Here is a 20377-nt window from a genome sequence, read left to right as displayed (position 1 = left end):
GACTTGTCCCTATCGTTTTTGACTCTCTGTGACAGGAGCTGCCAGGCAGAGCGTGGGTCCCCGGAGGGTCTGGAAGACAGCCTGCCCCAGTGGGTAAAATTCAGGAGAGAGGAATCTGTGGAATGAAAACTATATTTCTCAAAGTTTGGCTCTAGTCCACTTGTGGCTATTTCTCCCGTGGCCGTGGTTTAAAATGCTGATTCCACACCCTTCCTCCACCTTCTGACCCAGAATCTGCCTTTTTATTTATTTTTTTAATATTTATTTATTTAGGCTGCGCCGGGTCTTAGTTGGGGCACACGGGATCTTCAGTTGCGGCATGTAAACTCTTAGCTGCAGCACGCATGTGGGATCTAGTTCCCTAAGTGGGGATGGAGCCCAAGCTCCCTGCATTGGGAGGGCGGAGTCTTACCCACTGGGCCACCAGGGAAGTCCCCAGAATCTGCCTTTTTAAACCAGGTCCCCTGGTGATTCTGAAGCCCATCACACTTGAGTACTGCTGGTGTAATGGAAGGAACGTGGAATTTAGAGCCAGAAGATCATATAATCTTTGTGGGCCTCATTGGTGTCATCTGTAAAGAGGGGATACCACCTCCTCACCAGAATAGGAAGAAGTGTGTGAAAACACATTCAAAACTGTGAGGTACAGAGGCATAGAAATGACCACAGAAAAAGAAAAAGTGCCACTTTGTTTTTTGCATCTGCTCACTGCACATCTCATCCAGCTGGGATTTAGACACGGATTCCCCACCTTCACGGAATTCAGCATCTTTGAATCTACCTGCAGTTCCCATAGAAATTTGAGAGGTCACGTTGGCCAGAAGTCTGGCTTTTCTTTCCTGCTTAGAGAGCCACACGTGGGGTCACATTTTTAGGTCCTGTTCTCCTCCTTCATCAGGGAAGGGAAATGACTCCTGGGCTCCCAGTTGCCTCCACTAAGGATCTTCACGTGCCCTGCTTGGGGGTTTGGCCTAAGTGGGCCATAAGCACAGCGTTCCACTTCTCAGCCAGGCCAGGAATGAATGCTAGAGCATTCCCTGAAATCCCAGCCACCCCAGGAGCTAATTGGTCAGGTGAAATTCATTCACTACATTAATCAGCATTCTCTGGCTCAGAAATGGAAAGTTTGCAAATATCCTGAACACTGTCTCCTCTGGACGTAAGAGTCACCCCAGGAGTGGCTAAGGTACATACTCCTGGGATCCGCCCATCGAGAGTCTGCATTGGTAGGTCTAAGGTGTGCCCTGGGAATTTGCATTTTTAACTGGCATCCCAGGTGATTCTGATGCAGTGGTTCCCAGAATCCATAGGGAGGAACGCAGCTGTCCCTCTGAATGGTTGAGTAGTGCCGTGCTGAGGGTATAAGTCCCTGTCAGGGGGCGGGGTGGGGCTTCCCAGATGCCTCAAAGACGTTGCCAGAACTGCTCTGCCACAAACCTGCTCCAGTAAATGGCGCCTCCAGCCTTCCAGTTCCCACTCCAGGAAACGAACATCCCTGTGGACCCCTCTCTTTCTCCTCTCGTCCTCCCCACCCTGCTCTCCTTCCCTCTCTCTACCCTCCCCCGACTCCTCCGCTTCTCTCCCTCCATCCGATTCATCAGCAAACCCTGGCAGCTCCACCTTCAAAGTACTCCAGATTTGGTCCCTTCTCATCCTCTCCACCAGGACCTCCTCCTCTCAAGGCACTGGCTCATTCCTGAGGTTCCCGTAAGTCAGACCGTGTCACTCTTCTGCTCCCCAGCAGCATCCCCCCCTCCCTCAGACTAAAGCCCAAATCCTTCCCTTGACCTGTGAGGCCTGACGGGTGAGAACGGGCCAGGATTACCTCTCCCGCCTTCTCCTGTCTCCCTGCTCCGGTCCTTCCCACGTACCCTGCCAGCCTGACGCGAGCTCTTGCCCCCACTCATCCTCTCCTCCTCCAGGCTTCTGCCCAAAGTTCATCCTCTCCCCAGGCCTTCCGTGGCTGTGTCATTTAGAAGAAGCAAAGTCACCTTCCATCTCCAGCCCTCTTGTTCCACCCTGATTTAAGCTTCTGCACTGTTCTTGACACCATCTGCCGTACTGAATAATTGACCTGTCTGTTGACTGCTGCCTAAAGGGGGGAATGTAAGCTCCAGGACAGGAATTTTTGTCTCTTCTCAGCTGTATCCCTAATTCCTAGTCCAGTGCCGGGCCCACAGGGAGTGCTCGATAAGTATTTGTTTGAATTACTGAAAGAATGAAAGAAAATTGTAACAGGCATTTACCTTTCATCTAAGCTGACATTGTCAGTGTTACATGTGCACGTCTGCATGTGAAGGCAGGCACGGAAAAGGGATCCCTTTGTGTGTTCCTCTGTCTAGGAGTGCACCCATCTTTCCCCAGTGCGACTGGCGTGGGCTGGAAGGCTGAGCTTGTGTTCTTGGCTCAGTAAGTCCCATCCTGGGCATGCAGCTTTCCACACACACACACACACACACACACACACACACAGAGCTGAAAAAGATCCCCAAGCCAGCTTACCAATAGTTAATTTAACCCATCGTAATTATAGTTTGTCTCATAATAGCCTTTCATGGGGCCCTGTTATTTTTTGTTAGAAATGTGCGGTCTGTGTGTCCATGAACTTATAAACTTTGTCACAGTTGCATTTGTAAGTTGCTGGCTGCACTGCTGAGCCTCTTTTTACCCATAGAAAAGCTATGCCTCCTCCTAGTATTTTAGTTCAATTAACCCAACTCAACACATCTGTAGTCCTCCGCCAGCTCACCCCTCCCTGTTTCATAATCCTCTCTTAGAAGAGGGATCGGGCGGAAGAACAAGCCTTCACAAAACAACAAATAGAGGGAACACAATACAAACCCATCATTTCTTTAATCTGAGGACAGAACAGTGTTAATGTGGTTTTATTTTTACCTGAATTTCCTGAAAATGACTAGCTTTTAGTCCTGCATCAGATTGCCTTTTTACCTTGGTGCTCAGAAGTACACTAAGAAATAATGTGATTTCTGGCAATGAGGTGTGAGAAGGGGTGTCATCCTGATTTTGGAGAGGAGGAAACAGACATGGTGCAATTCTGTGGTTTCTGCAGAGACACCTGAGTCAGGCTGCTGTCGGACGTCAGAGCTTGGGACCCTCTGCTGCCCCTGCTTGTGTTTCTCGAGGGAGAGTCCTGATGGCAGCCGATGCCATGAACACACTCACAACTGTGCCAGTCCCTCCAGGGGCAACTTCTTTTTTTTTCTTTTTTGCGGTATGCGGGCCTCTCACTGTTGTGGCCTCTCCCGTTGCGGAGCACAGGCTCTGGACGCACAGGCTCTGGACGCACAGGCTCAGCGGCCATGGCTCACGGGCCCAGCCGTTCTGCGGCATGTGGGATCTTCCCGGACCGGGGCACGACCCCGTGTCCCCTGCATCGGCAGGCAGACTCTCAACCACTGCGCCACCAGGGAAGCTCCAGGGGCCACTTCTTAATACGTGTGACTTTTCAGAGCTGGAGAAACCCAAGATTTTGACAAGTTACATTCATTTATTTTTACTCAGACTGGAATTTTTCCCCCCTTATCAAACCAATGGTATAGATAATGATACATCGTTTTCTCACAGCAACCTCTTATAATCTTCTTTATTATCCATTCTGTTTTTCTGCCTTGAGTTTTGTGTCACTCTCCTGTTTTAAAAAGTGTTCATGGGGGCTTCCCTGGTGGCGCAGTGGTTGAGAGTCCGCCTGCCGATGCAGGGGACACGGGTTCGTGCCCCTGTCCGGGAAGATCCCACATGCCGTGGAGCAGCTGGGCCCATGAGCCATGGCCGCTGAGCCTGTGCGTCCGGAGCCCATGCTCCGCAATGGGAGAGGCCACAACAGTGAGAGGCCTGCATACCAAAAAAAAAAAAAAAAAAGGGAAAAAAGTGTTCATGGTGATGCCTAATTTTCTATTTTTATCAAGCTGGAATTTCTCAGCCGTGTAGGCCTGGTACCAAATCTTGAGTCACCGACTTCGCTCTCACTCTGTTCCCAGTCAGATATTCCACTTGAGTCAAGATCGTCTGTCCTGCCAACCCTCAGCTCACTTCTTTCTCATGAATCTGTAAGCAGCAGTCAAATACTGTCCAGAAGTTAATGCTACTGCTGCTACTCAGTTCTCCTACCTCTGCTTTTCTGTCCGCTGTGACAGCCATCTGGACAATCTCTGCTATCTTCTCCCACTAAGCCTGATTTATAAAGTAGTACTCAAACCTGCCTGTCCGAAGCCTGTGTTGATTAACCACAGTCAGCTGAGCAGATCCTTTGCCTGGCTCTCATGATCGATGTCCTTGGGCTCTGCTGGAGGGTGGTTGAGTGCAGCTGTTAAGAATCTGGAGCCAGACTTCGTAGGTTCAGATCCCAACTCCACCACCTACTGCCTGTGTGACTTCAGGAGAGTCACCTTAATCTGTGCCCAGCTTGTTTACCTGCAAAACAGGGATTAAAAAAGTCCCTGCTCTTGTGCAAATTAAAAGAGTTAATAAAGTTCGTAGAATAGTACCTGGCATATATTAGGCACTCTTTCAAGGTTCACTTTGTTATAGTCTCACTTGCTGATACAAGTCGACGCTGGCTCCGTTGTTACTTCTATGGTGCTACATTCCCATCCTGCCCCAACGTTGGTTTGTTTTCTGTTCTCCCCGGAGTACTGGGTAAGTACTGATCTTCCCATTTCTTCTTTCCCTTCCCATTTCCTCCTTTTCAGACCTAGATGTGGAACACAACTGCCACCCAGGTTTTCCCAAGGGCAGTTTATCTGTCTTCCTCAGGAGCCGGCACCTCACAACAGCACTGGAGTCTAGCACTAGAGTTTTGTGCCATCTTTGCTCAGTCAGCTCCTGGAGTCTCCACCCAACTCCTGCTCCGGGGGATGCAGAGGTGTGCACAGCCATTTTGCCTCCTGGTGGCCGTGCTTGGGATTGGGATCATCCCCCGTGTCCCTGACAAAGCTTTCTCTTATCTGTCAGCAACCCCCAATTCCTTGGCCATTCCGTTCAAGGACAATAGCATCTGCTCCAGTTCCTTTGTTTCTTGGTAGCACAAATGATTCTCTTTCTTTTTTTAATGGGCAGAATAAGCGAGAGCTGGAAGGAACAGCTACTGGAGCACTGAGCTTACCCAGGTCCACGTGGCTTCCTAGAGAATGGTGACTATGGCCAGGCTCTCCGCTGCTGCCCTGACATCTGGCTCGGGCCACACCCACCACGAGAAACCCTGCAAAGGCACAGAGCCTTTCGCAGCTGGGCTCTCTGTTTCCTTCCCCTCCATCTCCACCTGCCTCCTATACACTTTCTTTAGGGTGTGTGTGTGTATGTGTGTTCTTTCTTCAATGCCCTTCTCTTTCAGAAAAAAAATTTTTTTTCTGGGAAGTAAGACAAGCTATAGGTTATATTCTCTTCAAGTTCAGGGTTACCAAAAGTAAAAGAATGGTTAGACATAAGACCGTGTTCATTAGTTTCTCTCTTTGGTATTCCTCTCGGGAGCTCATTAATATTAGTTTGAACCATATAAAATTGCTGACCTTTGGCCATTTTTGACCCAGAAAATGGCAGTTCAACCTAACACGTACTTCCTGGTTGGCTTTCCTGTCACTGCACCGAGGGGCGCAGTCTCAGCCTCGCTCACCAGCTCTGCAGAGAGACCAGATGGGAGCAGTCGGCAGTACTTCTTGCCAGAAGACAAAGCAAGTTAATTCCCGAGTTGAATGTCATTTCCGTCTCTTAATCATCAAACCCCCATTTGTTTATTACAATCTAAGTGGATTTTATGGAGCAGATGCTGTGTCCGTGATGAGCCTTGGCAACCATGATACTGGAATCACTTAGTCCTTTACATGCAAGTTTGTTTTACTTTCAGTCTTCATGTACAACACTGCCAACAGGGAGACCTGCGAACACAACCATGAGCGCTGTTCCCGGCACGCCTTCTGCACTGACTATGCCACGGGCTTCTGCTGCCACTGCCAGTCCAGCTTTTACGGGAACGGGAAGCACTGTCTGCCCAAAGGTGAGGGGTGCTGGCTTGATTGGGGCGGGGGCTGCTCTGGGTCTGTGTCCGTCGCTTGCTGTTTCCAGCTGCCACCGTGAGCTCTGTTTATGGACCTGTCTCTCTACTGCTTGAATCAAAGCCCAAGCAACTTGTAGGTGCTCCGTAAATGTTTGAGGAATGAACACGTTTGGGCTGATTTCCCAACTTGAGGATGAAACAGAAATGTTTCCTCCCTTTTGGCTAGCTCCTTAGGGTGCAAGTGGACAGGAGAGAGGGAGGATGGGAGAAGTGAGATCAAAGTGTTTCGTACCTCGATGGGTAGTGGGTGGGTTAGGGAATCGTGAAAAGGCCTGAAAGTGGAGTGTGGGGAGTTGTCAGTGGGATAGTTTTATCTGTGCATGTGGATGACGGTCAAGGCTGACAGGGTTTGCTGTCTCTCAGGGACACCTCATCGAGTCAATGGGAAGGTGAGTGGGCACCTCCGCGTGGGCCACACGCCCGTGCACTTCACCGACGCGGACCTGCACGCTTATGTGGTGGGCGACGACGGCAGAGCCTACCTGGCCATCGGCCACATCCCGCAGCCCGCCGCCCAGGCCCTTCTCCCACTCACGCCGATCGGAGGCCTGTTTGGCTGGCTCTTTGCTTTAGAAAAACCAGGCTGGGAGAACGGCTTCAGCCTCACAGGTGAGGAGGGCCACAGGTCACCGTGGCTTTGGCGGCGTGGAGCCTTGGGTTTTCATTCAGTAGTCAGTTGTCCAATGTTTCAGATCCAGACAGGTGTAGTTTTTCTGCCCCGAGGTAGTTGGGGATGGTTTGGCCTTGCAGGACTGTTTTTAAAAGACAGTGATTTCTTCTAAAGGTTCTCCAGGTGGTTCTGAGAAATAGGATGATCCCATCTGGAGCATTTGTGCCCTCTTACCCCAGTTTGTTGAAGCTTCTTTGTCAGACTCCATGTAATTCAGTTGTCACTCACAGATCTGCCAAAGAGGGATGCAGGTGGTAGTTCCAGGGCATCTGGAGATGATTTTACTTCATGGGGGAGGGGTGCCTTTCCTCTTTGTCCCCTGATGACTCTGATCTATAATAGTATAGACAGTGCTTCTCAGACTTTAACCCACCTGCACGTCACCTGGGGCCTCGGGAAAGTGCAGGTTCTGATTCAGTAGGTTGGGGGTGGCGGGCCTGGGGTGTCTGTGATCCTGTTTTCCTAGCAAGCTTCCAGGAGATGATAATGCTGGCCTAAGGACCACCCTTTGATAGCAAGGGTGTAGAGAACACTTCCTGGCTTCTCACCTCACTACCCCTTGTTTCCTAGTGGATTTATGTTTATTGCACGTGAAGTGTGAGAGAAAAGTTCTTGGCCCATCTCCAGCTGTAGAACTCAATAGGCATTTGTAGGATCTTGCTCTTAATCAAGTTTTGATAAAACCTTGAGTCAAAAGTAGATAAATAAAATACAGTATACCTAGTTACATTTGAATTTCAGATAAACAATTAATAATTGAATAATTTAGGGCTTCCCTGGTGGCGCAGTGGTTGAGAGTCTGCCTGCCGTTGCAGGGGACACGGGTTTGTGCCCCAGTCCAGGAAGATCCCACATGCCGTGGAGCGGCTGGGCCTGTGAGCCATGGCCGCTGAGCCTGCGCGTCCGGAGCCTGTGCTCCGCAACGGGAGAGGCCACAACAGTGAGAGGCCCGCGTACCGCAAAAAAAAAAAAAAAAAAAAAAAAAAATTGAATAATTTAGTAGAAGTATGCCCCAAATATTGTATGGGACATACTTATACTAAAAGTGTTTTTTATTCATCTGATATTCAAATGTAAATGGGTGTCCTGGGGATTTTTGATTGTTTTTAAGTCTGACAGCCATAGAAAGAGAAAGGTCAAGGATGTTCCTAGGGGTTTATTTTTCACAGAAAACAAGTTCCTACAAAGAGAAGCAATGTGAGATGGGATAGAATGGAGCCATGCTCTTTAACAGAAAGTTCGGGGAACTGGTGAGATCAACAGCTGAGAGTACTTAACCTTGGTTATCAGAGCTCCTTAGGCACCATCCCCAACAGTAGCAGAAACTGGGAAGTGGAAGTATGCACTGGTGATTATTGCTGGAAAATGCAAGGCCTCCTTTCATCCCTGTGCTGGATTGTTTTCCTCTCCAGGTGCTACCTTTATCCATGACATGGAAGTTACTTTCTACCCAGGAGAGGAAAGAGTTCGAATCACTCAAAGTGCTGAGGGGCTGGACCCAGAGAACTATCTGAGCATTCAAACCAACATTCAAGGCCAGGTGCCTTACATCCCAGCAAACTTCACAGCCCACATTGCTCCCTACAAGGAGCTCTACCACTACTCGGACTCAGGTACGTGCAACCAGTTCTCACTCCGTAAAATGGGGATGGTGCACATCTCACAAGATAGTTGTGAGGATTATGTGAGTGACTATGTGGCATGTCCTTATAGAACAGTGTGTGACACATGAAATGAGCTCAGTGTTGTTTTTATTATTCGTTATTTTATTAGTGTGAGAAAAGTGCTGGCTGTTGTACACAAGAATATCAACATCCCTACCCAATATTTGCAGATAATAATAACATAATAACAACCTTGTCTATGGGGTGGGGAGGGATGGTATAATTTTGTACAGTTTTTAACCATCCTGTTCTCTGGGCTGTGGAAAAATATTGATTATTGGAATTTATACTTGTTCTGTAACCTTGTTTCAGCCTGCTTTGAAATCAGAGATGCCGTACAGTGTTGTAAAACTACCACTAGATTTGGAGTCAGAAGACAGGAATTCTTATCATGGATGTGTTTAAAATATGTGGGGAATAAGATCACTTACTGAGAGCTTATTTCTCATCTTTAGAATGAGAATAATCACCCCTTTTCTGTCTCTCTTACATGGTTGATATGTATAAGGTGTGATGTGTTCTGTAAGACACCCCCTGATTTTGAGATGCTGCCCCAATCTCAGTTGCTGTCCTGCAGCACAGGGGTTTGTTTTGAGCTGTGCCTTTGCTTCTCGTGCGGTGTGAGAGCTGGAAGCCAGGCAAGAGTCACAGGGAAGAGGATGGGTAGCAGAGATCTGGCCTGGGCACAGGGTAGCTGATAGCTAGAAAACTGCCTGGCCTCCCAACTCTGCACTCAGGTGGAGATAAAAGACCCCCACCCCTTTCCCCAGAAGCCTCCAGACTTCAGTGCGAGGTGTTGGAAGCCTTCTGTGCACTGATGGATGGATTGGTTGAAAACTTGGGGGGAGCGGGGTAGAGTCAGGCTAACTTGAGTTCCATTTCCGGCTCTGCATACCAGCTTTGCTTCTTATTTTAGTTTTTTGCGGTACGTGGGCCTCTCACTGTTGTGGCCTCTCCCGTTGTGGAGCACAGGCTCCGACGCGCAGGCTCAGCGGCCATGGCTCACGGGCCCAGCCGCTCCGTGGCATGTGGGATCTTCCCGGACTGGGGCACGAACCTGTGTCCCCTGCATTGGCAGGTGGACTCTCAACCACTGCACCACCAGGGAAGCCCCCAGCTTTGCTTCTTAGGCTACTTAATTAACTCTCTAACCTCTGTGAGACTCTCCACACAAGATGGCAGGGCCCACCTCACTGGCTGTTGTAAGGAATAAATGAGGCACTGCTTATAGAGTGCTGGGCATGGCTGGCATATAGTAAAGTTTATTCTTTGAGAATATTGACAGCAGTGATTATACCTCTTCCCTCTCAGTGCTTTGGTTTTACATCTACGTGGGTTCTTGGGTTTCCCATATAAACTCAAACTTCCCAAGGGGACATGCTCCAGCAACTACATGAAAAATGTGCAGAGAAACTCACCTCACATAAAAAACCTCTGTATTTAATATTTGTACATTTCCTCATTTGACTGAATAATGTCTATTGCAGCTGTGACCTCCACAAGTTCCAGAGCCTACTCTCTCACGTTGGGTGCCATCAACCAAACACGGTCCTACCGCATCCACCAGAACATCACTTACCAGGCATGTAGGCATGGCCCCAGACACTGGACCATCCCCACCACCCAGCAGCTGAATGTGGACCGGGTCTTTGCCTTGTACACGGATGAAGAAAAAGTGCTCAGATTCGCTGTGACCAATCAAATTGGCCCTGTTGAAGGTATGGTTTCCCTTTTTTGTTATTGCTGGGCAAAAATTACATCCAACCTTCTTTCTTTCATGCCTTTTGAGTGGCCTCAGAATGATTCACATAGGTTACTAAGGGTAACTGAGTGCCAGGCTCTGTTAGGTGCTGGGTGTAAGGATGAATAAAGCAGGGTCCTGTCCTTGAGGGGTAGAAATGGAACTTTTAGAATACTGTTCCTGCCAAGATCAGGAATAGAGCATATACATGAGGCTGGTTTGCTGCAACACCCAATTGTGTGTGCTGTCTGTGTTGGGGATACACCTGTGAACAAGGTGTGGCCAAGTTAGGAGGGAGGTTGATGCTGAAAAATATTTGTTATGATTGTGATAAGTGCAGGGTGCTGTGAGCCTAGTTGCAAGGTTCAGGAATGATGTCCCCAATGAAGTGAAATTTTAGCTAAAACTTAAAAGATGAGAAGGATTTCACCAAATCAAGGTGGGACAAAGAGCCAGTGCCTAAAAGAACAAAATGAAATAGAACTTGCATGTATGAAAAAAACCAAATTAACATCATACTTAATGAGGAAAGACTGGTTGCTTTCCCTCTAAGATCAGAAAGAAGATGCCTGCTCTTGACACTTCACTTCATCACTGTACTGGAAGTTCTAGCCAGGGCAGTTAGGCAAGAAAATGAAAAAAAAAAAAAAGCCATCTAGATTGGAAAGGAAGAAGTAAAATTATCTCTATTCTCCTCTGACATGATCTTATTTGTAGAAAAACTAAGGAATTCATTAATAAAAAAAAAACTATTTGAACTAATAGTACTTCAGTAAGGTTGCAGGATATAAGATTGGTATACAAAAATTGTATTTCTATAAAGTAGCAATGAGTAAAGTGTAAAGGAAATTAAGAAAATGATTCCATTTCCAAAAGAATAAAATATTTAGGAATAAATTTTTAGGAAGAAGTGCAATACTTTTACATTGACATCTCTAAAAGTTTTTGAAAACAAAGATGGCTTAAATAAATGGAAAAACATTCTAAGTTCATGGATCAGAAAACATATTGTGTTTTTTTAATTATTTTTTAATTGAAGTATAGTTGATTTGCAATACTGTGTTAATTTCTGCTGTACAGCAAAGTGACTCAGTTATACACATATATATATTCTTTTCCATTATGGTTTATCCCGGGAGATTCAATATAGTTCCCTGTGCCATACAGTAGGACCTTGTTTATTCATTCTAAATGTAATAGTTTGCATCTACTAACCCCAAACTCCCAGTCCATCCTTCGCCTCCCCACCATCCCCCTTAGAAACCACAAGCAGAAGACATAATATTGTTAAGATGGCAGTGCTTTCTAAATTGATCTATAGATTCAACACAATCCTATCAGCTGGCTTTTTTTGCAGAAACTGAAAAGTTGATCCTAAAATTCATATAAAAATTTAAAGAACCCAGAATAGCCAAAACAATCTTGAAAAGGAACAGAGTTGGAGGAATCATACCTCCTGATTTCAAAACTTAAGAGTAATCAATACAGTGCGGTCCTCGAATAAGGATAGATATACAGAACAATGGGAATAGAAGTGAGAATCCAGAAATAAGCACTCACATTTAGAGTCAATTGATTTTTGACAAGGATGCCAAAACAACTCAATAAGGAGAAAGAGTAGTCTTTTTAACAAATGGTTCTGGGATAACTCTGGATATCCACATGCAAAAGGATGAAGATGGTCACAGCAATAAGACAAGAGAAACAAATAAAAGACATCCAGATTGGAAGGGAAGAAGTAAAACTGTCACTATTTACAGATGACATGACACTATATAGAGAAAACCCTAAAGTCTCCACCAAAAAACTATTATGACTAATAAATGAATTAAGTATAGTTGCAAGATACAAGATAAATGTGCACAAGTCTGTGGCTTTTCTATACACTAATGAACTATCAGAAAAAGAAAGCAAGAAAACAATCCCATTTAGAATCACATCAAAAAGAATAAAATAGTTAGGAATAAACGTAGCCAAGGAGGTGAAATACCCATACTCTGAAAAGTATAAGACATTTATGAAGAAAATTGAAGATTATACAAAGAAATGGAAAGATATGCATGTTCATGGACTGGAAGAATTAATATTAAAATGCCCATACTAGCGAAAACAAACTACAAATTTAATGCAATCCCTATCAAAATACCCAGGACATTTTTTTTCACAGGAATGAAAACAGATAATCTGAATTAGAGCAAGTAATCTGAAATCTTATATGGAACCACAGAAGACCCCAAATAGCCACAGCAATCTTGAGAAAAAAGAAGAAAGCTGGAAGTATCATGTGCCTGGACTTCAGACTATACTACAAAACTACAGTAATCAAAACAGTATGGTACTGTTATAAAAACATACCAATAAATCAATGGAACAGAATAGAGATCCCAGAAATAAACCTACACATTTATAAACAGCTCATAAAACTCAATACCAAAAACTAACCCAATTAAAAATTGGACAGAAGACCTGAATAGACATTTTTCCAAAGTAGACATACAGATGGCCAACAGGCACATGAAAAGATGCTCAACATATCCAACGTATATATCCAACATATATAAATAGCTCATACAATTCAACATAAAAAAAAACCCAAACAGCTCATTGAAAAATGGGCAGAAGAACTGAATAGAAATCTTTCCAAAGAGGAAATGCAGATGGCCAATAGGCACATGAAAAGATGCTCAACATCACTAATCAGGGAAATGCAAATCAAAACCACAATGAGATAGCCATTCTGACAGATGTGAGGTGCTGTCATCAAAAAGAACACAAATAAATGTGTTGGCAATGATGTGGAGAAAAGGGAACCCTTGTACACTGTTGGTGGGAATGTAAATCTGTGCAGCCACTGTGGAAAACAGTTTGGAGCTTCCTCAAAAAACTAAAAATAGAACTACCATATGATCTAGCAGTTCCATTCCTGGGTATGTATCTGAAGAAAATGAAAAAAAATTCGAGAAGATACATGCACCCCAATGTTAATAGCACAATTATTTACAATGGCTAAGACATGGAGGGGGACCCAAGTGCAAATCAACAGATGAATGGATAAAGAACACTTGGTATGCGCGCGCACACACACACACACACACACATTGGAATACTGTTTGGCCATGAAAAAGAGTGAAATTTTGCCATTTGCAACAACACGATGGACTTGGAGGGTTTTATGCTTAGTAAGATAAGTCAGACAGGGAAAGACAAATACTGTATACTGTAACTTATATGTGGAATCCAAAAACAAACATGAATGAAATGAATATAACAAAACAGAAACAGACAGATATGGAGAACAAACTAGTGGTTACCAGTGGGGAGAGGGACGGAGGGAGGGACAAGATAGGGGTAGGAGATTAAGAGGTATAAACTACTATATATAAAATAAATAACCTACAAGGATATACTGTACAACACAGGGAATATAGCCAATAGTTTATAATAACTTTAAATGGAGTATCGTTTATAAAAATATTGAATTACTATGTTATACAGCTGAAACTTATATAATATTGTAAATCAACTATACTTCAATTAAAAAATGAAGTTGCATATGTAGATGTTGCATATGCAAACCTGAAAGCGTTTTGCCTAATTGTAAAGCATTATAAAATATTGAAGTATTGTTAAATCTATTTCTAGACAAACAAGAATTGCAGTAAAATTGAATAATACTCATTAGAAAAAGAATGAAGATGGACCTCTACTTCACACCATATACAAAAATTAACTGAAAATGGGTCAAAGGCCTTAATGTACTTAAATTAAAATTTTAGAAAAAACTTAGGGGTGAACTTTTGTGACCCTGAATTTGGCAATGGTTTCTTCGATATTATGCTAAAAGTACAAGCAACAAAAGAAAAAAATAGATAAATGGGATGTCATCAAAATTAAAAACTTTTGGGAATTCCCTGGTGGTCCAGTTGTTAGGATTCAGTGCTGCTGTGGCCCAGGTTCAATCCCTGGTTGGGGAACTAAGATCCTGCAAGCCAAGCAGCACGGCCAAAAAAAAATATTAAAAAACTTTTGTGCTTCAGAGGGCATTATCAACAAAGTGAAATACAACCTACAGAATGGGAGAAAATATTTGCAAATCATATGTTTAATAAGAGACTTGTATCTAGAATATATGAAGAACTTTTACAACTCAATGAGACAAATAATCTAATTAAAAGATAGGCAAAAAATTTGGATAGGTATTTCTCTTAAGAAGACATCCAATGAGCCCATGAAAAAATGCTCAACATCATTAATCATCAGGAAAATGCAAAAATCAAAACCATAATGAAATACTACTTTATATGCATGTGGATGGCTATAGTCAAAAATGGATAATAGCACATGTTTATGGGCATGTGGAGAAACTGAAACCCTCACATGTTGCTGGTATGTGTATAAAATTGTGTAACTGTGGAAAATGGCAGTTTCTCAAAAAAGTTAAACACGAAGTTACTATTTGACTGAGTAACTCTACTCCTAGTTATATACCAAGAGAAAGAAAAGCTTATGAAAACTTTATAATAGCCAAAAGGTGGAAACAACCCAAATGCCCATCAATTAATGAATAGATTTTTAGAATGTCATAACTCTCCAATTATAATAGATAGTATGGATAAGGACAGTATTAAATTTAGGTTAATGGATGGTGAAATTTGGTATAATACTAATAAGGGTGCAAGTTTTTTGTCATGTTAATAAGATTAGGCGTGCTAGTAATGAAATACCTTATGTAACTTTAGGCACTCAGAAGTGGAATGGAGATAGTCCTAGTTTTATGGTTAGGGCTATTGTTATTACTACTGATACTGTTGAATTAAAGATTTTTGTAATGGTTCATTGGCTGGAATATAATAGGTTAAGGATAAAAGCTATTATATGTAATATTGATGCGGTAGCTTGTGTTAGAAAATATTTAGTGGGCGCTTCTATAGCTCATGGGTTGAACTTTTTTATTATGATAGGGATAATGGCTAATATTTCTTACGAATCCAATTCAGATAAGTAGTCAGTGAGAGCTGGTTATTAACAACAAGAATTGTTGTTAGGATGATGATAAAGATGATGGAGTTTATTAGTACTGGAAGGATATAAACCAACATATTCGGGGTATGGGGCCAATAGCTCATTTAACTGACCTTAGTATGGAATATGGTGTAATATGGTAGCATGAAGGATTTTGAATTCTTAAGGATAAGTTCAATTCCTGTGATTCTAGAAATAAGAAGGCTTAAACCTCTATTATTTACTCTATCAAAGTAACTTTTATCAGACATATTTCTTATGTTTGTGTAGGGATGCTTGATGTTATAATAGGTAGTGAGACGTGCCATATGCATAGGGCTAGTGTTAGTGGTAGGAAGTTTCTTCACAGTAGATGTATTAACTGATCATATTGGAATTGAGGGTAGGATGCTCAAAATCATAGGGAAGAAACTGTTAATAATAGCGTTTTTATAATAAAGTTGGTTGTATATAGTTCTAGTATGGGGGGGGTTGTGGAATGCTCCTAGAAAGAGGATTGTTGTGAAAATATTTATTATAATGGCATATTCTAAGAAAAATACAATGAATGGGCCTGCTGCATATTCTACGTTGAAACCCGATATGAGTTCAGATTCTCCTTCTGTTGTTAGGTCAAAGGGGGCTTGGTTAGTTTCTGCTAGAGAGAAGATAAATCACAGCTAGGGGTCATGATGGGAAGATTATTCATAAATGTTCTTGTGATGAGGGTTGAGAAAGTAAAAGTTCCATTTATTTAAAGGGCTGATAGAAGAATAATTGCTAGTATTACTTCATATGAAATTGTACTACTGCTCGTGGGGCTGCAATTAATACATATTTTGAGTTGGAGACCCATCCGGATCATAAGGTGGAATATACGGCGAGGCTTGACATAGCTATTATAAATAACACCCCTAGATTTATATTAATGAGAGGATAAGGTATAGGTAGAGGAATTCATATGATTAGGGCTAGGGTTAGGGCTAGGATTGGTGCAATAATAAATATGGAAATGGAGGATGTAGCTGGTCGTAATGGTGCTTTAATGAATAATTTGTGTCAGCAATAGGTTGTAATAGGCCATATGGTCCAACGATATTTGGTCCTTTTCAAAGTTGCATATAACCTAGGATTTTTCGTTCAATTAACGTGAGGAATGCCATGGCTAGGAGAATGGGGATAATGAGTATTAAGATGTTAATTATAAACATTTTGTTAGGGAGAGGATTTGAACCTCCAGTTACAAAGGTTTAAGTTTTACACAATTACTGGGCTCTGCCACCTTAACAAACCCTGTTCTTGGGTAATATTTTGTATATATTAATTAAATTAAGATTATATCATTAACTGGTTTATCAGGTGCTTTTTAAAAGTGGGCCTGATTTCTCTTGTCCTTTTGAACTGAGAGAAATATATAATAGGTAGGAACCGACCTGTATTACTCCGGTCTGAACTTAGATCACGTAGGACTTTAATCATTGAACAAATGAACCTTTAATAGAGGTTACACCATTGGGGTGTCCAGATCCAACATCGAGATCGTAAACCCTATTGTTGATATGAACTCTAGAAGATGATTGAGCTGTTACCCCTAGGCTAACTTGTTCCACTGATAAATTTTTGGATCAAGAAATGATAATATGTTTTGACTAGTAAGTCTAGACTTCAGTCACTCAGAGCCTTTTTTGTTCTCTGAGCTCACTCCAACCAAAATTGTCAACCCATATAAAAATTTGTTATCCCTTAGTGGTTTAGTTAGTTTTTTGGGGGGTTAACTAAAGCTGCATAGGGTCTTCTCGTCTTATTTTATTATTCCCGCCTCTTCATGGGAAGGTCAGTTTCACCGATTGAAAGTAAGAGACAGTAAAACCCTCATGAGGCCATTCATACGAGTCCTTATTTAGAGAACAAATGATGATGCTACCTTTACATGGCCAGGATACCATGGCCGTTTCACAGTTGTCACTGGGCCAGCAGTGCCTCTACTGCTAGTTATGCAAGAGGTGATGTTTTTGGTAAACAGGCAGGGTTTATGTTTGCTGAGTTTCTTTTACTTTTTAAAATCTTTTCTTGAGTGCATGCCTGTGTTGGTTTAACAGCTTACCAAATAAATAATTTAATGTTGCATTGTGCTCATTTGCTGTTAATTATCAGTATAGTATTAGTTACTGATGTAAGCTTATGCAAGGAGAAATATTTCTTGTTACTCATATTAATATTATTGCCTCTATTGGTCAATAGATTAGTCCAGTATAAAGCTAGGAGTTGATTTGCTTATTATTGGTATTAAGATAAAGTTATTGTTGGACTTGAACTCTTTATTAATTGGTGGCTGCTTTTAAGCCAACTATGGTGTTGTTTTTACTCTCTAGATAAGGTTGTATCATTTCTAAAAAGCTGTACCTTTTAAGATTAACATTTAAAAATACATTAAAATTTATAATTTTTTGGGTAATTTTTAAAGTCGAACTAAGATTCTTTTCCTGGACAACCAGCTATCACCAGGCACGTTAGGCTTGTCACCTCTACTTATAAATCTTCTTATAAAATCTTATTTTGCTACATAGATGAGTTTATTCTAATAAACTGTTCATAAGTAGCTCATCTGGTTTCAGGATGTTTAAGTTCTCTTTGTTAAATGTGTACTAGTTAAATCATGATGCAAAATGTACAAGGGGTTAACTGCTTTTTGTTACTTTTAATGTTTCATCATTCCCTTAGGGTAGGTTCTCTGTAGTGCCAGAGGATATTTTAAATTTCTATCCCCTATACTTTAAATGTTGAGTAAATGTTTTACTTAATTTGCTTATATTAGTAAAACTTGTGGGGGGTTGGCTAGATTTAGTTCAAAGCGTTCATAAATTATGAAATCTCCTAGGGGTGAACTAGGTGCTTTTATGTAAGCTATGCTTTGATTTATCCAAGCACACTTTCCAGTGTGCTTACCTTGTTACGACTTGTCTCCTCTCATATAATTAGTGTTTAGTAATAGATTGTAGGAAGCGATTGTAATACTTGAAGAAGGTGATGGGCAGTGTGTGCTTACTTCATGGCCTTATTCAGTTAAGCACTCTATTCTTAATTTGCTACTAAATCCTCCTTTGGTTTTTAGTTTTCATAAAAACCTGCGTGTAGTGAGAAATACATTCTTGAGATAGAAAATGTAGCCCGTTTCTTCCCACTCCATAGGTTACCCCTTGACCTAATGTTTTTATGTATAATTATGCTTACTTTTATTCCTTTTTAGGGCTTGCTGAAGACGGCATATAGACTGAATTAGCCAGGGTTGGTGAGGTTTATCAGGGTTTATCAATTATAGAACAGGCTCCTGTAGAGGGGTGTGAAGCACTGCCAAGACCTTTGAGTTTTAAGCTTCTGCTGGTAGTACTCTGGCAAATAATTTTGTTATAATAATTATTTGCGTTTAGGACTAAGCATAGTGGGGTGTCTAATCCCAGTTTGGGTCTTAGCTGTCGTGTAATTAGGAAATACTAAAGTCACTTTCGTAGTCTATTTTTATTTTAGCTATGGCTTTTTACAGCTTAATTAAAATTTAACTTTATGTTACTCTTTAACACGCTTTCCACTGAATTTCTATTAATTTGGGTTAATCGTTTGATCGTGGTGGCTGGCTCGAAATTTACCAACCCTAGTTAATATAACTTAGTTGAACTTTTGTTTATGGCTTAATTTTAATCACTGCTGTTTCCTGTGGATGTGTGGTTAAGCAAGGTGTTATGAGCTACTAGTATTAGTGTACTTGATGCCAGGTCCTTTTAATGATTTAGAGGGCATTCTCGCTGGGGCTCTGATGCTTGCATGTGTAATTTTATTAAAAACTAATAGAAAGGCTGGGACCAAACCTCTGTGTTTATGGAGTTGATAAACTCATCTAGGCACTTTCAGTGTCTTGCTTTAGGTTTTAAGCTACATTAACAAGTTGTGTTTATATTGTGAAGTAACATGTATATAGTTGTTTTGTGTGATTTATGCTAGATTTAGTATTAAAATTTTGATAAAAATGGTCCATAGATCTAGGGAGATGCCTGTCTATATAAATGGTAAATATCTAAGTAATTGATTGGTACGATTAGGGTTTATTTTCTAGGTATATCCTATTTTGGGCATTGTTTATGTTTGTTGGATAGATTAACTAAATTCTGTGTATTTATATGTTTTTGCCTTGTTTGGGGGGTTTGGCAGGGCATTATAGGCATGTAGAATATGGGATTTAGTGCGGCGTAAGGAGGGCTTGTTAAACAGGTTATTTACCTGTTCAATGTGTATGTGTATGTATATGTATGTGTGTGTAGTTTCCTTATGTCCTGTAGCCATTGACTGAATAACACCTTATGGTTGATGTTGGTAAATAATATTCAATTAAAGTCCAGCTACAGTTTATTTGACTGTGTTAAGACCTCACATGGCCATAGCTGAGTCCCAGCATCCCTATAAAAATTAAAAAATACCAAATGCATAAAACCACAGTTATGTGTGAGCATGGGCTGATTAGTCACTAGTCCATCGAGATGTCTTATTTAAGAGGAAAGAGTGGGTGATTTTAGGTGAGATGGTCCTGAAGTAAGAACCAGATTCTGATAAAGTTCATTAATAGAAACCCTCACAAGTTATGGGCCCAGAGCAAGAAGAGGGACACCTGCTAAGTGGGGTTGATAGTTTCACACAGCTTGCTGATTGAGCTTGTGATCTAGTGGATATGATATGTATGTTGACTAGAATTGGTTTGACTTAATGTACTGTGTACAATCAATAATATGTACTATGTAATGTACATGCTTATAAGCATGGGGTAATGTACAATTATACATATCACGTATTATGTATGGTATGATGTATATGTACTTATTAATGTAATACACATTATGCATGAAGTACATGGTAATTTATGGTAAAAAGAGGTTATTTTAATACTAAGATTGTACTTAGTAATCTTGTAAATGTCCCATAATAAATCTTCAGGGAATAGTTTAAATAGAATTTCAGCTTTGGGTGCTGATGGTGGAGCTGGAGCTTCTACCTTGAGTCTTAGGGAGATGTGTTATTCTCCTTTTCTGGTTTACAAGACCAGGGTAATAGATATATTGATACTACAAAGACTCTTCATTTTAGGAGATTATTTTCTATGATGCTATTTACTGGCATTAGTACTAGAATTAAAAAGAAATATAGAATAGATGCTAGTTGTCAGATAATAATGAAGGGGTGCTCTA

At 41.7% G+C, this 20377-nt stretch overlaps 1 protein-coding gene across 1 annotated transcript in view; it reads left to right on the top strand.

Moving 5' to 3' along the window:
- Window positions 1-20377, top strand: part of NID2 (nidogen 2) — a 79184-nt gene that overhangs the window by 22304 nt on the left and 36503 nt on the right. The window contains exons 5-8 of the mRNA XM_079699501.1: window positions 5861-6010; window positions 6434-6679; window positions 8153-8353; window positions 9892-10122. Coding sequence (XP_079555627.1) covers window positions 5861-6010; window positions 6434-6679; window positions 8153-8353; window positions 9892-10122 — 828 coding nt within the window. The remainder of the gene's footprint in view (window positions 1-5860; window positions 6011-6433; window positions 6680-8152; window positions 8354-9891; window positions 10123-20377) is intronic.

The sequence above is a fragment of the Hyperoodon ampullatus genome, assembly GCF_949752795.1.
Source record: "Hyperoodon ampullatus genome assembly, chromosome: 3".
Lineage (NCBI taxonomy): Eukaryota > Metazoa > Chordata > Mammalia > Artiodactyla > Ziphiidae > Hyperoodon > Hyperoodon ampullatus.
Note: the sequence above shows the minus strand (reverse complement) of the source record. Positions and strands in the feature narration are given on the sequence as shown.